This window comes from Trachurus japonicus, chromosome 18, assembly GCF_045865225.1.
Source record: "Trachurus japonicus isolate A0001 chromosome 18, Traja_1.0".
NCBI classification, from domain to species: Eukaryota; Metazoa; Chordata; class Actinopteri; order Carangiformes; family Carangidae; genus Trachurus; species Trachurus japonicus.
In genome coordinates, this window is record NC_140924.1 from 469,840 (window position 1) to 494,302 (window position 24,463).

The 24,463-nt window shown below is 43.8% G+C and overlaps 1 protein-coding gene across 3 annotated transcripts; it reads right to left on the reverse strand.

Moving 5' to 3' along the window:
• Window positions 1–207: 207 nt before the first annotated feature.
• Window positions 208–16,521, reverse strand: LOC146968224 (RLA class II histocompatibility antigen, DP alpha-1 chain-like). 3 transcript variants are annotated; one of them, XM_085760028.1, is made up of 4 exons: window positions 16,416–16,521; window positions 15,965–16,213; window positions 800–1,084; window positions 208–523 (listed from the first exon to the last, which is right to left on the reverse strand). In XM_085760028.1, the coding sequence occupies exons 1-4, from the start codon at window positions 16,474–16,476 to the stop codon at window positions 402–404; spliced, it is 717 nt and encodes a 238-aa protein (XP_085616154.1). In that variant the 5' UTR covers window positions 16,477–16,521; the 3' UTR covers window positions 208–401. The 3 variants fall into 3 exon arrangements, with proteins under 3 accessions (XP_085616154.1, XP_085616153.1, XP_085616155.1); XM_085760027.1 differs by having other exon boundaries at window positions 16,413–16,520; XM_085760029.1 differs by lacking the exon at window positions 208–523 and adding an exon at window positions 650–738 and having other exon boundaries at window positions 16,413–16,520.
• Between the last annotated feature and the right edge of the window lie 7,942 nt (window positions 16,522–24,463).

The following is a 24,463-nucleotide window of genomic DNA, read 5'->3' on the forward strand; positions in this document are numbered from 1 at the left end:
TTCTACCAGGAAGTAGAATGTAAACAACAAGGAGATTCGGTCTATTGGTTGACCTGTGATCATGTGTCACAGGCTGATGATGTCACACACACACACACACACACACACACACACACACACACACACACACACACACACACACACACACACACACACACACACACACACACACACACACACACACACACACACACACATTAAACCCACTCATGGTTTGTACTTTTCTTTAGAAAGTTTATTGCAGCTGATCAGACAGAACATCTGGATTAGAGGTTTAATGATGAAGATGATGAAGATGATGATGTCCATCAGGTCATATACAGGTGATCACAGGAGGAGAGCAGGTTAAAGCTGATAGGACAATATACAGGGACAACCATGACATCATCAGCCACAGCCAATCAGCTGCACTCGTTCCCTTTGATGAGGAAGAAGGTTCCAGCAGCCACGCCCAGCAGACCCACGGTCAGACCCAGTCCACAGAAGACAGCTGGTCCAACAGCTGGCTGCTGCACCTCCACATCTGGAGACACAGAGAGAGACATGTTAGAGACACACAGCTGGCTGCTGCACCTCCACATCTGGAGACACAGAGAGAGACATGTTAGAGACACACACAGCTGGCTGCTGCACCTCCACATCTGGAGACACAGAGAGAGACATGTTAGAGACACACACAGCTGGCTGCTGCACCTCCACATCTGGAGACACACACAGCTGGCTGCTGCACCTCCACATCTGGAGACACAGAGAGAGACATGTTAGAGACACATCTGGAGACAGACAGACAGAGCCTCACCCCAGAAGCGGGTCAGCGGTTGGTCCAGAGCCAGATGTGTGACGGTGCAGCCGTACGTGTCTCCCAGCTGTGGGACGACGTCCAGCCTGGACGTCTGTCTGAAGGAACCGTCATCGTTGGGATACGGAACGTTGATGCTGGATCCTTCAGTCACGTTCTGTCCGTTCTTGGTCCAGTGGACGAGGACAGGAGCAGGATAGAAGCCGGTCACATGACACAGCAGAGTGTTCTTCTGGCCCAGCTCCACATCGTCTCTGCTGTAGACAACTGGTCCGGACGGAGGATCTGAGACACAGAGACACAGAGACACAAAGAGTCAGAGACTCAGAGACACAGAGACACAGAGACACAGAGACACAAAGAGTCAGAGACTCAGAGACACAGAGACTCAGAGACACAGAGACACAGAGACTCAGACAGGAAGAGAAACATGCTGAGGAGGAGCTCCTGATTTAACACTGAGCTTTTGGATTGTCAAGAGAGATACAAACATCAAGAACAACCGGAATACCTTCACAAATAAGAAGGTTATATTTTTCTATCAATTTCTCTCTTTTGTTTTTGTTTTTTTTTGGACTTTAAACCTCAATGTACAGGTTAACTTTCTTTTTCCAACTGACAAACATTAGGCTACTATCTAACCAACTGCCAACTGCTCTGTGAGCCTCAGCTTCCTACAAGGAACCAAGTGGGACAACAACACTAACCTGATTGCAAGAAACAAAGATGAAAAGCTTGCTGATTTCTTGCTAGCTAAGAAACAGTTTTTTTTCTTTTTCTTTTGTTTTGTTTTGTTTTGTTTTTGTGTTGCTGCTAGCTAGCTAACTAACTAGAATCACTACAACTGTGGCAGTTGTTGGGTTGCTATAGCAACATGGCCACTGAAACAGCAGCAGCAGTAAGAGACACAATGGGCCTCATTCACCAATATCTTCTTAAGAACCTTCTTAGATTCTTTCTTAAGTTGTTCTTAAGAGGTTCCTTAAGAAAACCCTACGTCAGATTCATCAACGCGTTCGTAAGCCTCAGAATTGTTGGCAGCTGTGTTCCTACTTGATGAATGCCATCTCCTCGTAAGTTGAGGGCGTGTGCCAGGTGAGTCTAATTAACATAGGATTAGCATAGGTAACCGCCCCATCAATGCCCGTAAAAGGGCATGAGACTGCAGGGCCGTGTGCAAACAGAGACCACAGGCACTGAGCAGAGAAGGTGAAGTGAGAAAGAAAGTTGAAATGCTCAAATGAAAATCTGGGAGGCAGCACCAGACTCCAAACGTAAAAAGAACTAAAGTAGTGAAGTGGCGCTACTGTGGCAGGAATGAAACAAAGAAACAAACAAAAGGCTTATATTTAGTTTATATTTTTATATATTTAGGCTATATTTAGTAGCGTCAGCAGTGGATGCAGCTCTTCGGGTTGTTATCAGAGAGACCACACTCTCACGTGTGCCATCATAAATATCATCATATTATCATATATTTAAAAAAAAAATAAAAACAGTTGTGTGTTTGTGAACACTTAAAAAAAAAAAAACTGATATGAATTAAGTGTCTATAATGTTTTTTTTAAGAAACTGCAATGATTTGTCAATTATTATTATTAATATATAATTATTAAAAACATCATAAAAGATAAGAAAATAATTCTTATTCAAATCATATAATATCATACAACTGCAGAACAAAAGAAAACACTATAATCGGTTATTTTTGCAGAAGTCTCAGCACTTAAAAGTGCGTAAGTATACTCCTGACTGTTCGTAGATTTTGTTCTTAGTTAACTCTTTCACTGCCAAAGACGAGTTATCTCGTCTTAGCGAATCCAAGCGTAGTCTGCCAAAGACGAGATAACTCGTCTTAGCGTTTTTTTAATGGCAACGCCATGTTGAATGTCTTGCCCTACTCCTCTGTGAAGATCAGACTTGTATCATCAAAATAAAGTGCAGAAAAACACATTTGGATTGAGAGATGTAAAAAAATATAGCGTGTTTCTCCCCCCTCACGGAGCGGAGCGGGTGTCTGGCTGCAGCGCCGCCGCTCCGTGACACTCTGGCCGCCGGTGAGAGCTTACGGGGCGGCGGCGGGGCTCATGGCGGCTCGGCAGCTCGTCGAAGCTCCGTGCAGCTCCGCGATACAACGCACAAACGTTAGTAACAACAACCCCGTCGATCGCTCGTCGTTAGTCATCAAGAGCGTTTGGAAAGTCGCCAGATTTTGCGAGAAATCACTCAGATAGCAGCTTGAAAATCCCGCGATCTAGTGTGGATGAGGAACGGACGGCGCCGGCAAACGTGACGAGAGGAGAGCTAAAGATGGTGGGAGTGTCTGTTGTGAGCAGAGACTGTCTGTGGCTGTGAGTTCAGGGGGCACGTCAGCCAGAGCTGCTGTGTGTGTGTGTGTGTGTATGTGCGTGTGAGACAGAGAGTGTGAGTGAGACCGCTGCCTGCTGACCAGAGGAAGCTGGATCTGATCTAAAGCGCCGTGTTTCGGCTACAAAAACCTGTCGAACTGATCCGCGCACACACGCACACACACACACAGACACACAGACACACACGCACGCACACACACACACACACGTACACGCACACGTCACGTACGCACACACACTAAAAAAAAGGAAAGAAAAAGTTGTAACTCAAAGAAAAGAAAAAAAGAGGCTGCAGTAGTGTGTGTCAGTAGCTAAATGTTTTGTCTTTTGTCATCAAAAGTCATTTGTCAGTGTTGATTTAGTTGTTGTTTACAAGAGAACAACTGTACAGATGTTGAGGCATCACTAAAGCAAAATATAAAGGAGCCAATTGTACTGGTTCACCTGAAAATGACAGCCGACACAAAAACCTCTTTTTCTCAAGATTTTGGTGCCAAAATGGCATTTTGGGCTAAACTAACCTATATTCAACCGCCAATTTCACAAGACTGGAACAAGATAGAAACAAACAGTTTTTTTTGCTGGAAACTAGAGACCCTCATCTTTCCTTTGATGGGTTGAATGTGTATGTAGTAACAGTACATAATATATGGTGGGTCTACGGAAATCAGTCAAAAAGCTGGAAAATGCCTGGCAAGCTGGAGGAAGCTGCTGTGAGAATGGCTGGCAGTCAAAGAGTTATGAACAAATTCTGGATAAGAAAACATTCATGAATGCCACAATCTTCGTAAAAACTTCGTAAGTAGGACTTTTTTCAAATTTGTTCTTAAGAACGGTTCGTGAATGAGGCCCAATCTTCTCAAGGATCTTAGAGATGTAAGGAAGGTTGGATATAGGCCGATAGTTGGCTAGGACATCTGGGTCAAGAGAAGGTTTTTTAAGTAAAGGGTTAATGACAGCCACCTTGAAGGCCTGTGGCACGTAGCCTGTGGCTAAGGAAAGATTGATTTGGTTCAGAAAAGAAATGTTAATTAAGGGGAAGACATCCTTAAGTAGTCTTGTCGGAACTGGATCCAGCAGACATGTGGCTGACTTGGAAGAAGTAATTGCAGAAGTTAAGTCTGACAGGTCGATGGGAGAGAAGCTGTCCAAGTGTGTACCAAGTCTGGGAGGTGCTTCTATAGGTACTGTAATCTGTGGTCCATTACTAGCAATTTTTGTTCTAATATTAACTATCTTTTCGTTAAGAAAGTTAGGAAGTCGTTGCTGCTGAGAGTTGGAGGGATGGATGGCTCAACAACACTATGGTTCTTGGTCAGCCTGGCCACAGTGTTGAAAAGGAACCTGGGGTTGTTCTTATTCTTTTCTATTAGAGATGAATAGTAATTGCTTCTAACATTACGGAGTTCTTTTTTATATATTAATAAACTATCCTTCCAGGCTTGACGGTCTTCCTCATGTTGGCTGGAATGTGTTTTCCTTTCCAGCTGTCTGGTCTTCTGTTTCAAAGCACGCAAGTTTGGGCTGTACCAGGGAGCTATTCTTTTCTGATTGATAACTTTCTTTTTCAGGGGAGCTACAGCATCAAGTGTTCCAAGGAGTGCTGCTGCAGTGCTATCAACAAGATAGTCCACCTGTGTGGGGGTGAAACCAGCATAACTGCCCATAATATGGTTACAGAATGTGGTGAAGTCAGCATCACTGCCCATAATATTGTTACAGGATGTGGCAGCAAGCTCTGCTGGAATAAGCTCTTTAAATCTAGAAACAGCAGTGTCAGATAGACATCTACTGTAGCGGGATTTTTTCCCAGGTAGGATATAATTTGTTAAAGTAAATTCAAATGTTATTAAAGAATGGTCAGACAAGACGGGGTTCTGAGGAAGAACTGTGACATGGTCAGCTTCTATTCCATAAGTAAGTACTAAGTCAAGGATATGATTAAAAGTGTGAGTGGGTTTGTTTACCCTCTGAGAGAAGCCGACTGAATCCAAAAGTGACTTGAATGCAGTAGCCAGACAATCATCATCGACGTCCACATGAATGTTAAAGTCACCTACTATAATGACTTTGTCTGAGCTCATTGCTAAATTTGACAGAAAGTCAGGGAATTCTTCTAGAAACTCAGAATAAGGTGCAGGAGGACGATACACTACAGCAAGTAAGAGTGGTTTTTCTGCTTTCCAGTCTGGGTGAGAGAGGCTGACAGTAAGGCTTTCAAATGTATTATATGAACTATTATGTCTAGGGTTGATAATCAGATTTGACTGATAAATAGCAGCCACTCCTCCTCCTCGGCCTGTGTTACGAGGCACATGACAGTTAATGTAACTAGGAGGGGTAGATTCATTCAAACTAACATATTCATCTTGCTGCAACCAGGTCTCAGTTAGTGTTAATATGTCAATATGGTGACTTGTAATTAAGTCATTCACTAGGAGAGACTTGGATGGGAGAGAACGAATGTTGAGCAAACCACATTTAATAGTTCTATTAGTTTGGCTTGCTGGAGCAGTGGTTTTGATTTTAACTAAGTTGCTATAAACAACTCCTCTAAATTGGGGTTTAGGCTTAGACAGCCTCGAGGCAGACACAGTTTCTATAGGCTGGGTGGGTGACAACAAGAGGGACCCAGCAGAGGGGCGTGTTAAACTGCGGCTCTGCCTGCTGGTCTGAACTCTGGGTGCTTGTCAGGGATTAGCACGGCTAATAAAGTTCCCTATGTTACTAGATAGGAGGGATGCGCCATCCAGAGTAGGATGGACGCGCCATCCAGAGTAGGATGGACGCCATCTCTCCGAATCAGACCAGTCTTTCCCCAGAAGGAGGTCCAGTTATCTATGTAAGCCACATCGTTATCTAAGCACCACCTAGACATCCAGCGATGGAATGAACGCATGCGGCTAAACATATCGTCACTCACTAGGTTGGGCAGCGGGCCAGAGAAAATTACGGAGTCCGACATTGAAGGGAAGTGTGTCTTTTGGGCTACTATTTAGATCAGTGGTCCCCAAACTACGGCCCGCGGGCCAAATGCGGCCCGCGTTCAAATTCCAACCGGCCCGCAGCCTCTGTCATAAAATCAATAATATGCGGCCCGCCAGCACGTGCAATTTTTTTTTTTCCCAGCCTCGATATATTGCCATGTGCATGCCTGCTTGTTTTCCTCGTCTCTGGCCTCCAAACAGGCTGAATGACAAGAGGCTTCACTCTGTGACTCGGTCTCAGCACCTGGGCGCGTTTGTTCCACTTGAAAGTGTTTTCTTATTTCTTTACATTCACTGTCAAACCTGTAGTGAGCTCCCTGAACTCTGTGAAGTCCAGCTCCAGGAGGGCCAGGCTCTCTCTGAGTTGTTGAAGGAGCTTGGGGGGTGTTGGAGGTGTGGGGCCAGGTGGGATGGTTGGTAGCTTCAGGTGTGGCTGTGTGACCTCGTCCTCCACTTCCTGCTCTGCTGTCCTGTCTCCAACACTGCTGCTGCTGGTTGGTCGGTCTCTCTCAGCTTCTGCCTTCATCATGGGGAAGAGTTCCTCGAAGGCGTTGAGGCTGGCCTCGTTTCCCTGCACCAGCATGGTACCTTTCCTGGTGTAGTAGGTAAAGGTGAGCAGAGGGTTGTCTGTGTCCAGGGTTTCATCCTGACACGCGGTGAGGCGGCCACCACGACCAACGCCTTCTTTGCCTTCTTCTCGCCGTTTGGAAGAGGACATTGGGCCTCATTCACGAACCGTTCTTAAGAACAAATTTGTTCTTAAGTCCTACTTACGAAGTTTTTACGAAGATTGTGGCATTCATGAATGTTTTCTTATCCAGAATTTGTTCTTAACTAAGAACAAAATCTACGAACAGTCAGGAGTATCCTGATACCTTCAAGGCCTCAGCCATTGCTCCAGTTCCCAAAAAGACAAGGCTCACAGGCCTTAATGACTACAGACCCGTTACTCTGACTTCTGTGGTCATGAAGACTTTTGAGTGCCTCGTCTTGACCCACCTTACATTACAGTTCACCTACAGAGCCAACAGATCTGTAGATGATGCTGTAAACATGGCCCACTTCATCCTCCAGCACCTGGACTCCCCAGGATCCTATGCCGGGATACTGTTTGTGGACTTCAGCTCTGCCTTCAATACGATCATCCCAGCTCTACTCCGTGACAAGCTCTCCCAGCTTAATGTGCCTGACTCCATGTGCAGGTGGATTACGGACTTCCTGACAGACAGACGGCAGTTGGTGAGGCTGGGGAAGCATGTCTCTGACACCCAGACCATCAGCACTGGATCCCCTCAAGGGATTTCTCCTCTGCTGTTCTCCCTGTACACCAACAGCTGCACATCTGGACACCAGTCTGTCAAGCTCCTGAAATTTGCTGACACCACCCTCATCGGCCTCATCTCTGATGGGGACGAGTCGGCCTACAGGAGCGAGACGGACCCTCTGGTGTCCTGGTGCAGCATGAACAACCTGGAGCTGAACGCTCTGAAGACAGTGTAGATGATAGTGGACTTCAGAAAGGACCAAGCTGCCATCCCCCCTGTCATCCTCTGTGACTCTACAGCGACCCTGGTTGAGTCCTTCTGCTTCCTGGGCACCACCATCTCCCAGGAGCTCAAATGGGAGCAGAACATCAGCTCCCTCACCAAGAAGCCTCAGCAGCTGAAGAAGTTTCACCTCCCTGTGAAGATGCTGGTGAACTTCTACACTGCCACCATTGAATCCATCTTCACATCCTCCATGACAGTCTGGTGTGCTGCAGCTCCTGCCAGAGACAAGGCCAAACTGCAGCGTGTCATTCACTCTGCCCAGAGGACGATCGACTGCAGCCTCCCATCTCTTCAAGAGCTGTACATCTCCAGGACCCGGAGACCAGAGCCAGAATTGCTGATGACCCCTCTCACCCTGGACACAAAATCTTCCAGTCCCACCCCTCTGGCAAAAGGCTCTGGTCCATCCGGACCAGGACCTCACACCACAAGAACAGTTTCTTCGTCTCTGCAGTCAGCCTAATGAACAATGCCCCAGTTCCCCCTAAATAACCCTAAACCTATGGATGTAACATGCTATAATGTTAATGTCATCTTTACTCACTACATCTTAGCCTTCTTAACCTTGGATGTATATATAAACCATTAAAAATGTTCCCTGTATAGACCTTTTCAGAGAGTATAAACAAAGACAGGTGTGGCTCATTAGAAAACGCTCTGGTACACTAAATGGAATAGAGCCTTAATTAGTATCCTTGGTAACACCTGTATTTGTTTATACTCTCTGAAAAGGTCTATAATATGATTTCACAAAAGTCCTCTGCTACTTCCAGCTAACAGCAGTATTAAAGCTGATTTTCCCCCTCGCTCCCTCATGCACCTAGTGGAATTAGCGCCAACTAGTGGTGCAAACAAATATTATCTGCAGGGCCTTTCTGCAACTGCAAAGGTGCTCTAAATCATCAGTAGTGGCACACAAATTATGAAATGTGCAACATCGGAGAATGGCCATAATTGGTGTATATATGGCATTTTTATGGTCAAAATAGTGAATGCATGATAAATATTGTTAAGCTACTCTTGTGCAAAGGTTATCATACCAATTAATAATATGGACATATATAGGAATAATAAAATAGCAACAAAAATTTGCCCACCCTTTCGATTGCGATTGGTGGTCTGGCTCATGGACTAACATGCATTCCTGTCTACAATGGTTAAAAGTAGAGGACAGAGTCAATGCTGCATTACTTCTCTCAATATGGAAAACATTACAGTTTAAAACACCTTTATATCAATACAATCAGTTAAAACACAATCATGATTCATACGCCACCAGACAGGCAACACAAGGCCGCTTCACGCTTCCTAAACCAAACACCAACTTTCTTAAGCACACAATAGAATACAGATCAATGAAATCATGGAACTCCTTACCACTGCCAATAACTAAACTCACACACAAACTAACATTCAAAAAGCATATAAAAAAATATCTTGGAATTTCATATCTGTAAAATAACATACGCACACATACACTGCTGCTGTCACTAAGGTTACAGGCTGTCACTAAGGTTACAGGTGTTCGTTAAGAGATGCATTAATTGCTTCTGCCACCGTTTGCAGCTCTTTTAAGCATCATTGAAAAATCTCACATTCATCAAAGTCCCAACCTCTACTTCATCAGAAGTGTTAGAATGGCTTAGTGGATAAGGTTCCTGCCATCCAACCACAAGGTCACAGGTTCAAATCCCACCTGAGCAGTCTTGTTAGTGTGTCAGCCAATTTGAACTTTAACCAATACCACTTGGTCTGGTCACATGATCAAACTTGATAATGCATATGCGCCCCCACCTATTCTCTTTACCTCTTTCAATCTTGGTTTGTGTTAACATGTTTCTTGTTTATACCACTGCACTAAGATTGATTTGCACTGGAACTACAGCTTTGGGCTCGTTAACTTCAGAGTGAGACAGAGTGCAGTTCATCAACAGACAACAGTCTCTGCAACTGTGTGTACACTGTGGCCTAGAGGCAGAGTGAAAGTCTGCTGACCATGAGATTGTGGGTTCAATACCTACCTTGGTCAACCATTTGAATGGTGATCACTGCTTGCACTATTTGCTAATTCTGCAACAGCGTTCAGCTGCTTTCAGCATTCACACGCATTTCCATCAGGAAATGCTACTTTATCTAGTTAGTGTGAATGCTGGAAGCATTCACACTATTGTTATTCAAATCTTTATACTTATTAGGGCCGCGGGCAATCGCACCGGGCACTGGTCCCAACAGCTATGAAATAGCTGCAGGGACCAGTGCCCGGGCAGTATTGTTATTCTGTTCGGCCATTTTGTTTCTTTAAACTTATTATTAGTGTGAATGCTGGAAGCATCCACACTATTGTTATTCAAATCTTTATACTTATTAGTGTGAATGCTGCAAGCATTCACACTATTGTTATTCAAATCTTTATACTTATTATTAGTGTGAATGCTGGAAGCATTCACACTAATAAGTATAAAGATTTGAATAACAATAGTGTGGATGCTTCCAGCATTCACACTAATAATAAGTTTAAAGAAACAAAATTTTGTTTGTTTCTTTTGTTTCTTTAAACTTATTATTATTAGTGTGAATGCTTCCAGCATTCACAGTATTGTTATTCTGTTCGGCCATTTTGTTTCTTTAAACTTATTAGTGTGAATGCTGGAAGCATTCACAGTATTGTTATTCAAATCTTTATTAGTGTGAATGCTGGAAGCATTCACAGTATTGTTATTCTGTTCGGCCATTTTGTTTCTTTAAACTTATTAGTGTGAATGCTGGAAGCATTCACACTATTGTTATTCAAATCTTTATACTTATTATTATTCTGTAGTAGTTAGTGTGTGTCAGTTTTGTCAGAAATTTGGACACACACTAACCATACACAAACAGACACACACGTCCAACACACACACATTTCATACAGTTGTCAGGTCAGAACTTTATGTATATCTTCCTCACTCACACACACACACACACACACACACACACACACACACACACACACACACACACACACACACACACACACACACACACACACACACACACACACACTTTTCCTACAGTTGTCTGACTGTTTTGTATGTACCTCTCTATCTTCCTGTTGTAGTTAATGGACTCGTTGCTGTTAATTTTGTTCTTTAGCTATTTAAACTGAAAATACACATTTCCCCATTTTGGTCATGTTGAACACATTGTTTTACACGTATCCTAAACTACTGAGGCTCTTCTCAACCATTTCACACCATTAAACCCGCTGTTTACATGTTCTACACCTCAGCTAATGCTCGATCTATATTCTTCAACAATGTTCTTCTGCTGTCAGTTTACAATGTATTTCAGTAGGCATTAACTTTTTTCCGAATTCAGGAATTTTTCAAACTCTTCTTTGACAATTCAAGTAATTTCCAGCCATTTCATACAAAGTCTCACATCTTCTACTTTTAAATATATTCTCAGCCATTGCTTCGGCTATGTTAGTGCTGGTTCATCAGTTGTCCTTCCTGTCAGGTTAGCTGCAGATTTCAACTATTTAACCATTACATTTAAACATGCAGAATTTCAATGTTTTCTTCTCCCTTTAGCATTTCTACTGCTTTTTACCTTTCTACAAGTTATATGTTTAAGCTTTTTCCCTCCTAGGGATGAATAAAGTATTCCTCTACTCTCTACTCTACTCTACTCTACTCTACTCTACTCTACTCTACTCTACTCTACTCTACTCTAGCATTAGTCTTTTCAACATTGCTTTAGCAGTTTCGTCAATTAATTTAGCATTGATTCAACAATTTCTTCAGCTCATTCAGCATTGCTTCAGCAACAGCGTTCAGCTGCTTTCAGCATTCACACGCATTTTCTGCAGGAAATGCTATCTTTTTCTAGTTCTTACTTCTTCCACCCTTTTTCAGCAGTTTTCTGCTCCTTCATACTTTGTGCTATTTCAACAATTCATATATCAAAACGTGCAGCTTTTTCAGGACATTTATGCTATGACTTTTCTCTTTCATACTATTTATACTTTTTAAAATATTTAACTTTTTCTGCAATTTTTTCCCCATAGGAATACATTGAAACAGTCTTCAAACTCTTCAAATGTTCTGCTTCATTCAGCCTCTAATAGCTTCAGCATACTTTCAGCTACAGACTTCATTCAACTTTTAAACTGTTCACAAACCTTTCAACTATTCAGCTATATCTCAGCTTATTGATATCTTCAACAGTTTCAGATATATGTATAGTTTTAAAATCATTAAAATTTCTGACAAAATTCAGATTTAACATGAAAGTCAATGGGACGGAATGTTCGGACGTTGGCAGTTGGCAGAGTGACAGAGGGTCTAAAAATCCTCTCACATTTTTCTCTCTATCCTGTCAGCACGGCCACAGATTACACTCTACACACATAATTTCGGCCACGTTTGTAGACAAGCTCATCCTCGATCTCTTCATGTGCTCAAAAAACCAGAGAGACGAACACAATTTAAACTCGGGGCCTCTGAGTGCGGCCAGTTCCCTCTCTCCTCTCATTGACTCCCATTCAAAAGTAGGCGCTGATTTTCTAAACGTCCCAAAGTTTCCAACCTGCGACACAATCAACAATTTTTACTCTAGAAACACCAAAGTGACATGGACGCGTTCAGCAAGGTCTTATGGTTCGGAAAATGTAAACCTTTTGCTCGTACTAAGTACAGATTTGTCGTACATTAGATCTGTTTGAGGGTGTCACAGAGCAGTTAAAGCCTATGGTTAAAGCTGCCACCATACCTTAAAGCCGCCAGCCACCAGTTACATGGTAACCTCAACATGGCAACCTCACCATGGTAACCTCACCATGGCAACGTCACCATGGCAACGCACACACATTCTCTCTGTCTGACTGTCTGTCGGTCATACACACACACACACACACAAATGGACACACACTAACTACCACACACACACACATCCAACACACACACACACACACACACACACACACACACACACACACACACAAATGGACACACACTCACCATACACACACATCCAACACACACACACACACACACACACACACAAATGGACACACACTCACCATGCATACACATCCAACACACACACACTAACTACTACACACACACACACACACACACACACACACACACACACACACACACAAATGGACACACACACACACACACACAAATGGCCACACACTCACCATACACACACATCCAACACACACACACACACACACAAATGGACACACACTAACTACCACACACACACAAACACACACACACACACACACCATGTGATTACAGACACACACACACAAAGGCATTCGACAGGGTAGGATGGTCCCTCCTTTTCACCTCTCTCAATCACTTTGGTTTCAGCCCATACTTCATAAATTGGATCAAAATTCTATACAACTCACCTACAGCATCTGTTATCACCAATGGTTTAATATCCAAACCCTTCACTTTGCACAGAGGTACAAGACAAGGATGTCCGTTATCACCACTTCTCTTCGCACTATTTATCGAACCACTTGCCATAGCCATTAGACAGAACAACAACATCTCAGGTATACAAACAATGTCACACTGCCACAAAATCAGTTTATATGCAGACGACATCTTACTGTATCTAACATCTCCCTCCACCTCACTTCCATCAGTCCATAATCTTATAGACAGCTTTAGCACAGTTTCTGGCTACTCCATAAACTGGACAAAATCCGAGATTCTGCCTCTTACTCACATTGATTGGGATGCTGAGGTTGGGGATTTACCCTACAAACATGCAGCTCAGTCCATCAAATACCTCGGAATTCATATCCCAACAAACCCTAAAAACATATTTAAACTAAATTTCACACCACTACTGCAAAATATCAAAGAAGACCTCAATCGATGGAATAAACTCCCACTATCCCTGATTGGCCGTATTGCATCTGTCAAAATGAACATTCTCCCCAAAATCAATTATCTATTTGCCATGACACACATTAATCCTCCCCTGGGCTGGTTTTCCTCTCTGAATTCAACAGTAAACTCATTCTATTGGAAAGGAAAAAAACCCCGGATCAAATTAACCACCCTTCAAAGACCAAAACAATATGGAGGACTCGATGCCCCAAATTTCTACCATTACTGTCTCTCTCACCAATTGCAATATATTCACCATTGGACCAACAGCTCAAATTCTGCCTGGTTGGACATCGAGCAAACCATCTGCAAAGACTTGACCATCCAAGACATAATCTTCATAGATAAATCCATTAGAACCCATGACTGTTTCAAATACAACACTATAAACACTACCCTTGCAGCCTGGTGGAAAACAAATGAAATCTTAAATCTCCAGCTCACCCCATGCAACTCCACCCCCATCTGGCACAACCCAATGTTCAAAATTGACAAAAAAACAATCAACTTTACATCCTGGAGACAGAGAGGAATAACCAGCCTAGGGGACCTTTTCAGGGATGGCTCTCTCATGACCTTCGACCTACTGAAACAGAAATATAACCTCCCACAAAATTGTCAATTCCAATACCTACAATTAAAAGAAACCATTAAAACAATTATTGATATTAATAACTTCCACAACTCAGCCCCCCCCCCTACTACTGAAACTAAATCTCCTCAAACCCAAGAGACTTCTCTCCCAGATTTACAAACTTCTCTCCCATCATGACAACACCACTTCATTACCAATAGACAAATGGACCTCAGACCTTCACATCCAAACAGACATCAATTGGCAAACCATTTGTAATAACACATTCACTATGTCACCCAACTCCAATATACAGTTAATTCAATATAAAGTACTACACAGAATACACATCACCACCCACAAAATGCACCTGATGGGCTTCACTGACACCAACACCTGCGTACACTGCCCAGCCACAATAGACAACTACCCCCATGCACTTTGGTACTGCCCCCCAATTAGACGCTTTTGGTCGGAGGTCATGGGAGAGCTATCCAAGATTCTCAGCCTCAGCATCCCAATCCACCCCACCATAGCCTTACTCGGTGACATTTCTAACTTACCAATCCCAAAACATCATCAAACATTTATCCTCATCGCCACAACCATGGCCAAAAAAATAATACTACTCAATTGGAAAGACAGAACAAAACTTTCAATACAACATTGGTATAATCTGTTAACTGAACATTCAAATTTGGAAAAACTCACATTCACAATGAAAGATAATATCACCCATTACAATAAAACCTGGTCACCATTCATGCAATTCGTCCAGAGCTGATTCCTCGAATCTCCCCCCCCCCCACCCCACTCTCTCTTCTCCCTCATTCTTATTCCTATTCCTATCTTTATTTTTGTTTTATTTCCAATATATCTGCCCCACCTTCTCTTCCCCCCCATTCCTATTTGTTTTATTTCCAATATATCTGCCCCACCTTCTCTTTCCCCTCATTCCTATTCCTATCTTTATTTTTGTTTTATTTCCAATATATCTGCTCAACACCTCCTCTCGTAACTCCACTCTCCAATCTCCGATTAGATCTCTCCTAGCTCGTATGTTTGTTTGTTTTGTAAAGCGTCCCTTGTCCCATACGTTCTCGTACACGTCTAACTGTCGGTGTAATTGTTCTGTAATATGTGTTTAATTGTGCAATAAAAAAAATAAAAAAAAGACACACACACACACACACACCATGTGATTACAGTCACACACACACACGCACACACGCACACACGCACACACACACACACACACACACACACACACACACACACACACACAGGTAACCTAATGTGGTTACAGCTCCTCCATATCAGTGCTTATAGAAAGATGATCATGTGTCTGTCTGATCAGCTCTGTCTTGACCTTAAGATCGTGGGTTTGATTCCCATGTTGACAGAGATGGCAAAATCGGCAGTAGCCCCGCGGCCCATTCAAAATTTCCCGAGAGGAAATTTTCTAGTTTTATAACTGCTGTACATCAGAGTTGTCTTACACATGTTCTTTGATGTGGATGATAATCTGATGGTACAGATTTAATGTAAGATTTTGTTGACTTGCTTTTATGTTGTGATTGCAGATTTATGTTTAAATGTATTGGTTTTAACTGTGAAACCCCAGGAAGACTAGCGGCGTTCTAGAGCGCAGCTAATGGGGATCCTAACAAATAAAACTAACAAATAAAAAACTGAATCAATAATAATGAACTGATGATTTCTACATATTAATGAGTTCATTAACTGAAGTGACTCAGTGAGGATCAGGTCAGAGTCAGACGTTACCTTTGATCAGTGGGATGTCCTTCATGACCTCACGGTTGATCTTCAGGCTCCGTCTGCAGGTCTGTAGATCGGCCTCAGCTGTTTGATAAGTTCCCTCCACGTAGCTGAGATGATCAATGAAACTGGGCTGAGGCTCCACTCCCTTCTTGTTGATGAAGTCTGCAACCCACATCTCTTCTCCATCCAGAGTGTACACGTCTTCTCCACCAGTGTCTGAACATCCATTGACATGAAGGTCCACATGGACACCTGGAGAGACAAGACCTGGTTCACTGACCGTCTGTAGTTACTGAGGTGTCAGTAGTTGCTTAACCGTCTGTAGTTAACCAACTGTCTGTGGTTGTCTCTATGTCAGTAGGTGTCTCGTTGTCAGTAGCTGTCTCAGTAGTCGTGTCAGTAGTCGTGTCAGTAGCTGTGTCAGTAGTTGTGTCAGTAGCTTTTTACTCACCACTGTCAGCACAGACACAGACGACACAGCCGAGGAAGAGGAGCAGCTCCGACACCTTCATCATGGTCTTCGTCAGTAGTTCACTGACACAGTCTGAGCGTCTGTTGACCTGAGCCTGAGCCAGCAGCTCGGTCTTAGAGTCCCAGCAGCCAATCACAGAGCAGAGAGCCGGTGATGTCATCAGTGTCCGGGTAGAGGAGGCAGCAGCTGAAGAGAAACTTTCTGCAGACGCTGCGTTCAAGTGCTGCAGGAAAACTCAGTGTGGTCACAGTGACAGAGTCAGAGCTGCTGCTGAGCACCAGAGGAGAGCGTGGTGAAGTCCTACTGGAACACAAGCACCTGAACGCACCATGGGTTCAAACACAGAAAACCAAGTCTATTTTCTAGGCCTTTTCTCGAAAATTGTCCATAATAAAATGAGTATATCTCTGCAACCACAAGGTCTACTTGAATACTTTTGGTGTCATAGTTAAGGGGAAAAAATGAGAAATTGCTGAGATGTGTAAATTTCAGTATATGTGTTACTGGTGAAGAGTAAATAAAGATGGCACAAAAAAAATCATATTTTTGTTCAGTGTCCTTTAGAATAATGCTACCAAAGCTCAAAACCTCTATCAAATGATTGTACAATGTATGAACATTATCTCTGCAATGGTTGATTCTGATAAAGTGAAGCAGTACAAAATTATTGAGATTTTATGACAAAATATTCAGGTGAACTTTCCAAAATATCCATTTTTGGCCCAGCTCGGTCAGTGTTGTGTGTTTTATTATGATCACTGGGACTCGTTTTAAACACTTTTACTAAACTATTAACACACAACAGTTCACAGTTAAGTTGATCCCCCAAAACAACTGTACATTCACCTTGTTAGAAACAACCTCTCCAACCCAACCCTGTAGATTTTTATAACCGTGTTGTGAAATACCTGGTTTTAATCTTCCAGTCAAACTTCCTCCTGTTTGGACTGTTTGTTGTTATGAGCAGACAAACAGGTTTCACTACATTCATCATCACACATGACATTGTTCACTTCAAGTTCCCATCTGTCTTTACTCTCTAAACCCTTTCTTTAACATTTGGAAATAATACTTTCCTTTTTCAACTTCTTTGTTCACAAATCATAAAAAGCTTGCTAGTTGTGGGTGAGTCCTGACGAGTCGATTACCGAATGCATGCGTAAAACCTGCAGCCATTACAGTCTGCGATCCCAGAACATCATACAGATGCAGGTCTCAAGTCCCCCTCAAGCTGGAACGATCTGCAGAGGGAGCTAGGACTGACTGAACTCATTGGCCTAGGGGAATTCAGATCAGTCCTAAAGGATCGAGAACGAAGATCCATTGACTCTTGTGCTTGCCCTCTGTAATTTGTAATCTGTAAATGGGCATACCGTTTGTATAATTCTATGTGGTGGTGTTTTGCGCACTGCTTTCTTAGCCAGGTCGCTCTTGTAAAAGAAGTTTTTAAATCTCAATGAGTTTTACCTGGTTAAATAAAGGATAAAAAAAAAAATCAGTGTTCCTCTCTGTTTCTAACAATAACTAGTGAGGGTTAAACAGGGAGATGAACAGAGTTGAGTTGATCAAACTATCACAGTCAGAAAAGCTGCTGCAGTTTAGGAACTAAACATCTCTGGACTCTTTCCTTTTCTACTGCACTCTGTGATCGACTGGTCAGGGCTTCTGCATCAGTAGGAAGCAGCTGGAGCAGAGTGGATGAGTTGGTCTCTTTTCAATAGAAACCAGGCAAAGCTATCAGGTGTTTGATGCTTCGTATTATGGGATGGGCCCCTGTTTGTACTGTTTATGAAGTTTGGTGCTGTTCTGAACATTATTTGTGGCTACCAGTGCCTTTTGTGATGGCGATTGGCTCGTGGATAAAGACAGCAGTGTTTTTCTGTCTGGCTGTCTGAGAATGATGCAAAGGTCAGGAGAAAAAGCTTTAACACATGACATCATCACATGACATCAGTCGTCTCCACCATCTTGTTTTTGCATGAAGTCCAGAGAATGTGACTCTGTATGTGCAGCGATGACACCTGTCCCTGTCACATTGAAGGAACAGGATGTAGTTACATCTTCCAGCAGGTCAAACCTCTCAAAGCCCCGGGGCCAGATGGGCTCAAGGGAAGGGTCTTGAAAGACTGTGCCATCCAGTTAGGACCCTTATTCACCCGACTGTTCCAGATGTTCCTCAGCATCAGTTTTGTCCCCCAAGCCTAGAAATTGGCAACCATTGTCCCGGTGGCCAAAACTGCTCATGCAAAGTCACCAAATGGTTTTAGACTATTGCCCTCACTTGCTCACTAATGCATGGAGCGTCTATGTAACGGAGGTCTGCAGGTATCGCCACAGTCACGAGGTACCAGTAAGGAGAAGTGACACGAGTGGTGGTTAGCAGTACTGAAGGTAAACTCACTAACAGATGTGCTAATCCACTTGCCAAGTGCTCATTGACCTCTTGGTGAAACGGTTAGCATGGTCGCCCGTGGTGCAGGAGACTCGGGTTCGAAACCCGCACAGAGCAGGTCAGACAACATCGGTCTCATCTAGTGAGCAGGGAACTCACACTGCAAACAGAAAAGTTCATGGACCTCATGCAATTTGCCTATTAGTCCATGAGCCAAGACCCCAAAATTGGCCTCCCGCAATCGAACGGGTGGGCAATTTCTAGTTTGTTTTTTTGACTTGGTAGACATCTCTAGTGAACAGTTTGGCATGATAACCATTGCAAACAGGTAGCTTAGTGGTGGTTATCATGTGTTGAATAGGTGGACCGGTAGAGTGGAAACTTGAAAACTGTGTATAGCGCTTGTTCGGTATTATGCTGTTTGTTGACCACTCAGGGTGCCTAAATCACTTCAAGGATGTTTTTCCCTTTTATCAAGACCCTACTATTAATAATAATAGACTCACCTCAGGAATATGTGAATCAAAATGTGATAAAAAATTAGAACATACATGAAATAGCCAACGTTTTTAGAGTGTTTTACTTTTCATGCAATAACAAGAACAAACAAACATTTTTTTTACATAATTAAAATCAACTAAAGTGCTTGCTCCTCCTGTCACAAATAATGTGGAGCATACTGTCAGAACAGTATTTCAAGTGTCCCTCTGTCAACGACCTACGCCTGGCTAACAGCCTGAACGAGTTCTACTGCCGCTTAGAAAGACAATGGGACAGACCTGATATCCCCCACACCTCCGACCACCAGCCATCGATCAGCAACAGCTCCTCCACACCTGGATCACCTACACAGCCCCACACCCCAGTACCACCCTCCCCCACACCTCTCACACCTCTCTCCATCATACAAATCAAATCAAATCAAAGAAGGAGAGGTGAAGAGACTGTTTAAACGGCTGAACCCCTGCAAAGCTGCAGGCCCAAACTCTAGCCATGTTCCTACTAAAATCAGCGGGTCAACGCAGGTTTTTTAAATGTGGGTCGACCCGCTAACAATCGGCATTTGGCTCCTTTCCCATTGACCAAAATGAGCCGGGTCTGTCTGTCTAACCCCCGCATAAACCAGTCGCCCCGCTTTCATTCGCAGTGTGAGAAACACCGTGTCATGCCCCAGCCACCCGCCACGGAGGACAGCGAGTCTGCCGCGGCCGCCTTATGATGCACATCCGCGGCACAACATGTCAGTTAAACAGACTGTCGCTTCTTTTTCTTCAATCTTTTTTGGTCAGTGTTCTTTGATCTTTTGATCAAATCCCAGTCTTGAATGCAAGCAGAGTTTCGCGACTGGTGCGATGATGTGGCGTCACGTAACGCCCAATGTCATATAAATTAGCAGGTTGAGCCGGGTCTGGTGTTCCCACTGCAAGCCGATCAGAGCCGGGCCGATTTAAGGCGATTTTAACCCGTGTCTCTTGCCGAGTCATTTGACGCGGGTCGACGGGGGAGCATACATCAGCCCGACTGCCCAAAAGTGCTACAGTGTTAAGGTTAGGTTTAGGGTAAGGTTGAGGGTTAGGGCTACTTAAGTCAGAGAAATGGGAGGTCGGACTAATGGACGCAAAAATAAAGAAATGTATGGTCGGAGAAATGGGTAGTCAGACAGATGTCCCGGGTTGACGCGGGTCGGTGCGCCTTTCTCTCTGCCACTAAAAGCCGATTGTTTCTGGGTTTAAACTGGTTTTTTGGCCAGTGGGAAAGGAGTATAAGTCTCCCCCTCCACCCTGAAGCACTGAGCCAATCAGCTGTCTCCGGTGTTCACACACATTTTTAACACCTCACTGGAGACCTGTCATTTGCCAGCTTGCTTCAAGGCATCAGCCATTGCTCCAGTTCCCAAAAAGACAAGGCTCACAGGCCTTAATGACTACAGACCCGTTACTCTGACTTCTGTGGTCATGAAGACTTTTGAGTGCCTCGTCTTGACCCACCTTAAGGACATTACAGTTCACCTACAGAGCCAACAGATCTGTAGATGATGCTGTAAACATGGCCCACTTCATCCTCCAGCACCTGGACTCCCCAGGATCCTATGCCGGGATACTGTTTGTGGACTTCAGCTCTGCCTTCAATACGATCATCCCAGCTCTGCTCCGTGACAAGCTCTCCCAGCTTAATGTGCCTGACTCCATGTGCAGGTGGATTACGGACTTCCTGACAGACAGACGGCAGTTGGTGAGGCTGGGGAAGCATGTCTCTGACACCCAGACCATCAGCACTGGATCCCCTCAAGGGATTTATCCTCTGCTGTTCTCCCTGTACACCAACAGCTGCACATCTGGACACCAGTCTGTCAAGCTCCTGAAACATGCTGACACCACCCTCATCGGCCTCATCTCTGATGGGGACGAGTCGGCCTACAGGAGCGAGACGGACCCTCTGGTGTCCTGGTGCAGCATGAACAACCTGGAGCTGAACGCTCTGAAGACAGTGTAGATGATAGTGGACTTCAGAAAGGACCAAGCTGCCCTCCCCCCTGTCATCCTCTGTGACTCTACAGTGACCCTGGTTGAGTCCTTCTGCTTCCTGGGCACCACCATCTCCCAGGAGCTCAAATGGGAGCAGAACATCAGCTCCCTCACCAAGAAGCCTCAGCAGAGGATAGGCTATACTTCCTGCTGCAGCTGAAGAAGTTTCACCTCCCTGTGAAGATGCTGGTGAACTTCTACACTGCCACCATTGAATCCATCTTCACATCCTCCATGACAGTCTGGTGTGCTGCAGCTCCTGCCAGAGACAAGGCCAAACTGCAGCGTGTCATTCACTCTGCCCAGAGGACGATCGACTGCAGCCTCCCATCTCTTCAAGAGCTGTACATCTCCAGGACCCGGAGACCAGAGCCAGAATTGCTGATGACCCCTCTCACCCTGGACACAAAATCTTCCAGTCCCACCCCTCTGGCAAAAGGCTCTGGTCCATCCGGACCAGGACCTCACACCACAAGAACAGTTTCTTCGTCTCTGCAGTCAGCCTAATGAACAATGCCCCAGTTCCCCCTAAATAACCCTAAACCTATGGATGTAACATGCTATAATGTTAATGTCATCTTTACTCACTACATCTTAGCCTTCTTAACCTTGGATGTATATATAAACCATTAAAAATGTTCCCTGTATAGACCTTTTCAGAGAGTATAAACAAAGACAGGTGTGGCTCATTAGAAAACGCTCTGGTACACTAAATGGAATAGAGCCTTAATTAGTATCCTTGGTAACACCTGTATTTGTTTATACTCTCTGAAAAGGTCTATAATATGATTTCACAAAAGTCCTCTGCTACTTCCAGCTAACAGCAGTATTAAAGCTGATTTTCCCCCTCGCTCCCTCATGCACCTAGTGGAATTAGCGCCAACTAGTGGTGCAAACAAATATTATCTGCAGGGCCTTTCTGCAACTGCAAAGGTGCTCTAAATCATCAGTAGTGGCACACAAATTATGAAATGTGCAACATCGGAGAATGGCCATTACTGGCGTATGGCATTTCTATGGTCAAAATAGTGAATGCATGATAAATATTGTTAAGATACTCTTCTGCAAAGGTTATCATACCAGTAAATGATGTGGATCTATATAGGAATAATAAAATAGCAACAAAAATTTGCCCACCCTTTCGATTGCGATTGGTGGTCTGGCTCATGGACTATATAGAGCCAGTCAAGGTGTAGACACCACTCTTACTCCTTTGGATTAAATATTCTGTTATTTAAACAATCCAACCAAAACTTATGTTTGTGTACTTTTTCTCATTTTGTGGATCAGGGAGTTTTTGAGAGAGAGACCCCAACGTGTGTGTGTGTTAATAAAACCCTCTCTGACTGTGTTGTCTTGAACAGCGGCGTTCCTCAGGGGTGCGTCTTATCTCCTATTAACGTAACAGCAAAGACCTCTCTCTTATTAAGTAGCTGACGATATGGCCCTGGTTGCCGGCCTGCAGGATGCCTGCTGTCCCTCCTACTTCCAACACATCAACCAAATCATCACCTGGTTTGAGGACAGGTTCCTTGTACTTAATGGGCCCTAGTCTCGTGGACCGGGCGAAGTCTAACCTCAGCGCAGCTTCGCCACGTCAACGGGGTGTGGCCCAGGTCCATTTCGCAAGATTGGTGGGCCGCGCAGTCAGACTTAGACCAGCGCAAGCCCTCCCCTCGTCCCTCCCACCGGCGCAAACAGCAAAGAGTTCAGTTCAGTTCAGTTCAGTTCAGTTTATTTCATGTCCCCAAAGGGCAATTTGGATTGCAGCTCATAGAATCACATAAAGGTAAAAAACATACAACACAAAGACATATAGTGACATAGAAGCGCATCGTTATAAATAACAATATAAATAAAATATGCACTAATTGTGATCATATAAGAGATAAATATAGGAAATACCGTTAAAACACAGAATACAAGATCCAAGATAACACTAATAAGAACATAGTGGTCAAGTAAAGTGCATCAGATAAGGTGCAGTCTCACACAGAGGAGAGCAAAATGATTGGGACAGTACGGTGGCCAGTACAGACTTAAACAGGTTACAACCAGTCATTATTTCGAAGCATTCAGTGCTCGAATGGAGACAGGCACAAAAGAAAGTCTGTATCTATTTTTTGTGGCCCGAGGGACGCACAGGCGACGGCCTGATGGGAGGAGCCTGTACTCTGAGCACAAGGGATGGGCATCCTCTGAGCGAATGGACAGAGCTTTGATGAGCACCTGTCTATTAAATATGTGGTCCAGGCTATCGAACTGGATGCCTGCGACCTTAGAGGCCACTTTCACAATTCTTCCGAGGGAACTCTTATCTCTGATGCAAAGATTGCCGTACCAGCAGACAATGGAAAAAGAGATGACAGACTCAATATAGGCACAATAAAACATTTTCATCAGAGTCTTGTCCACATGAAACCTGGCCAACTTCCTCAAGCAGTATAGGCGCTGCTGGCCTTTCTTACATAACATTTCGTTGTTGAGGTCAAATTTCAGTTGATCATCAATTACTGTGCCCAGGTATTTATACCTGTTTACAAATTCGACTTTCTCACCGTTTATGATACTGTCCGGGGCTGTTGGATGGGTACGCCTGAAATCGATGCAGATCTCTTTTGTTTTTGTTACATTAAGTTGCAAGAAGGAGTCATTACACCAAGACAAAAAGTCATCAAGAACAGGACCATGACTGTCCTCATCATCGTGTAACAGGCTGACAATAAGTGAATCATCGGCATACTTAATGATGGATCTGTTTATGTGACGGCTGCGACAGTCATTGGTATATAGAATATACAAGAGGGCAGATAATACACAGCCCTGAGGCGAGCCAGTGGAAGATGACGAGGTGCTGGACAAAATCCCATTAACTCTTACTCGTTGAGATCTATTTGTTAAGAAATCAAGAATCCAGCCTACCAGACATAGATCCAAACCAAAAGAGTCGACTAGTTTTTTAACTAGGACATGTGGCTGGATGGTGTTGAATGCTGAGGAAAAATCAATAAAAAGCAACCTGGCATGATTTTTACTACCCTCTAAGTGTTTGAGCAGGAGGTTAAGAAAAGTGGCAGTTGCATCTTGAACGCCCCTGCCAGCTCTATATGCAA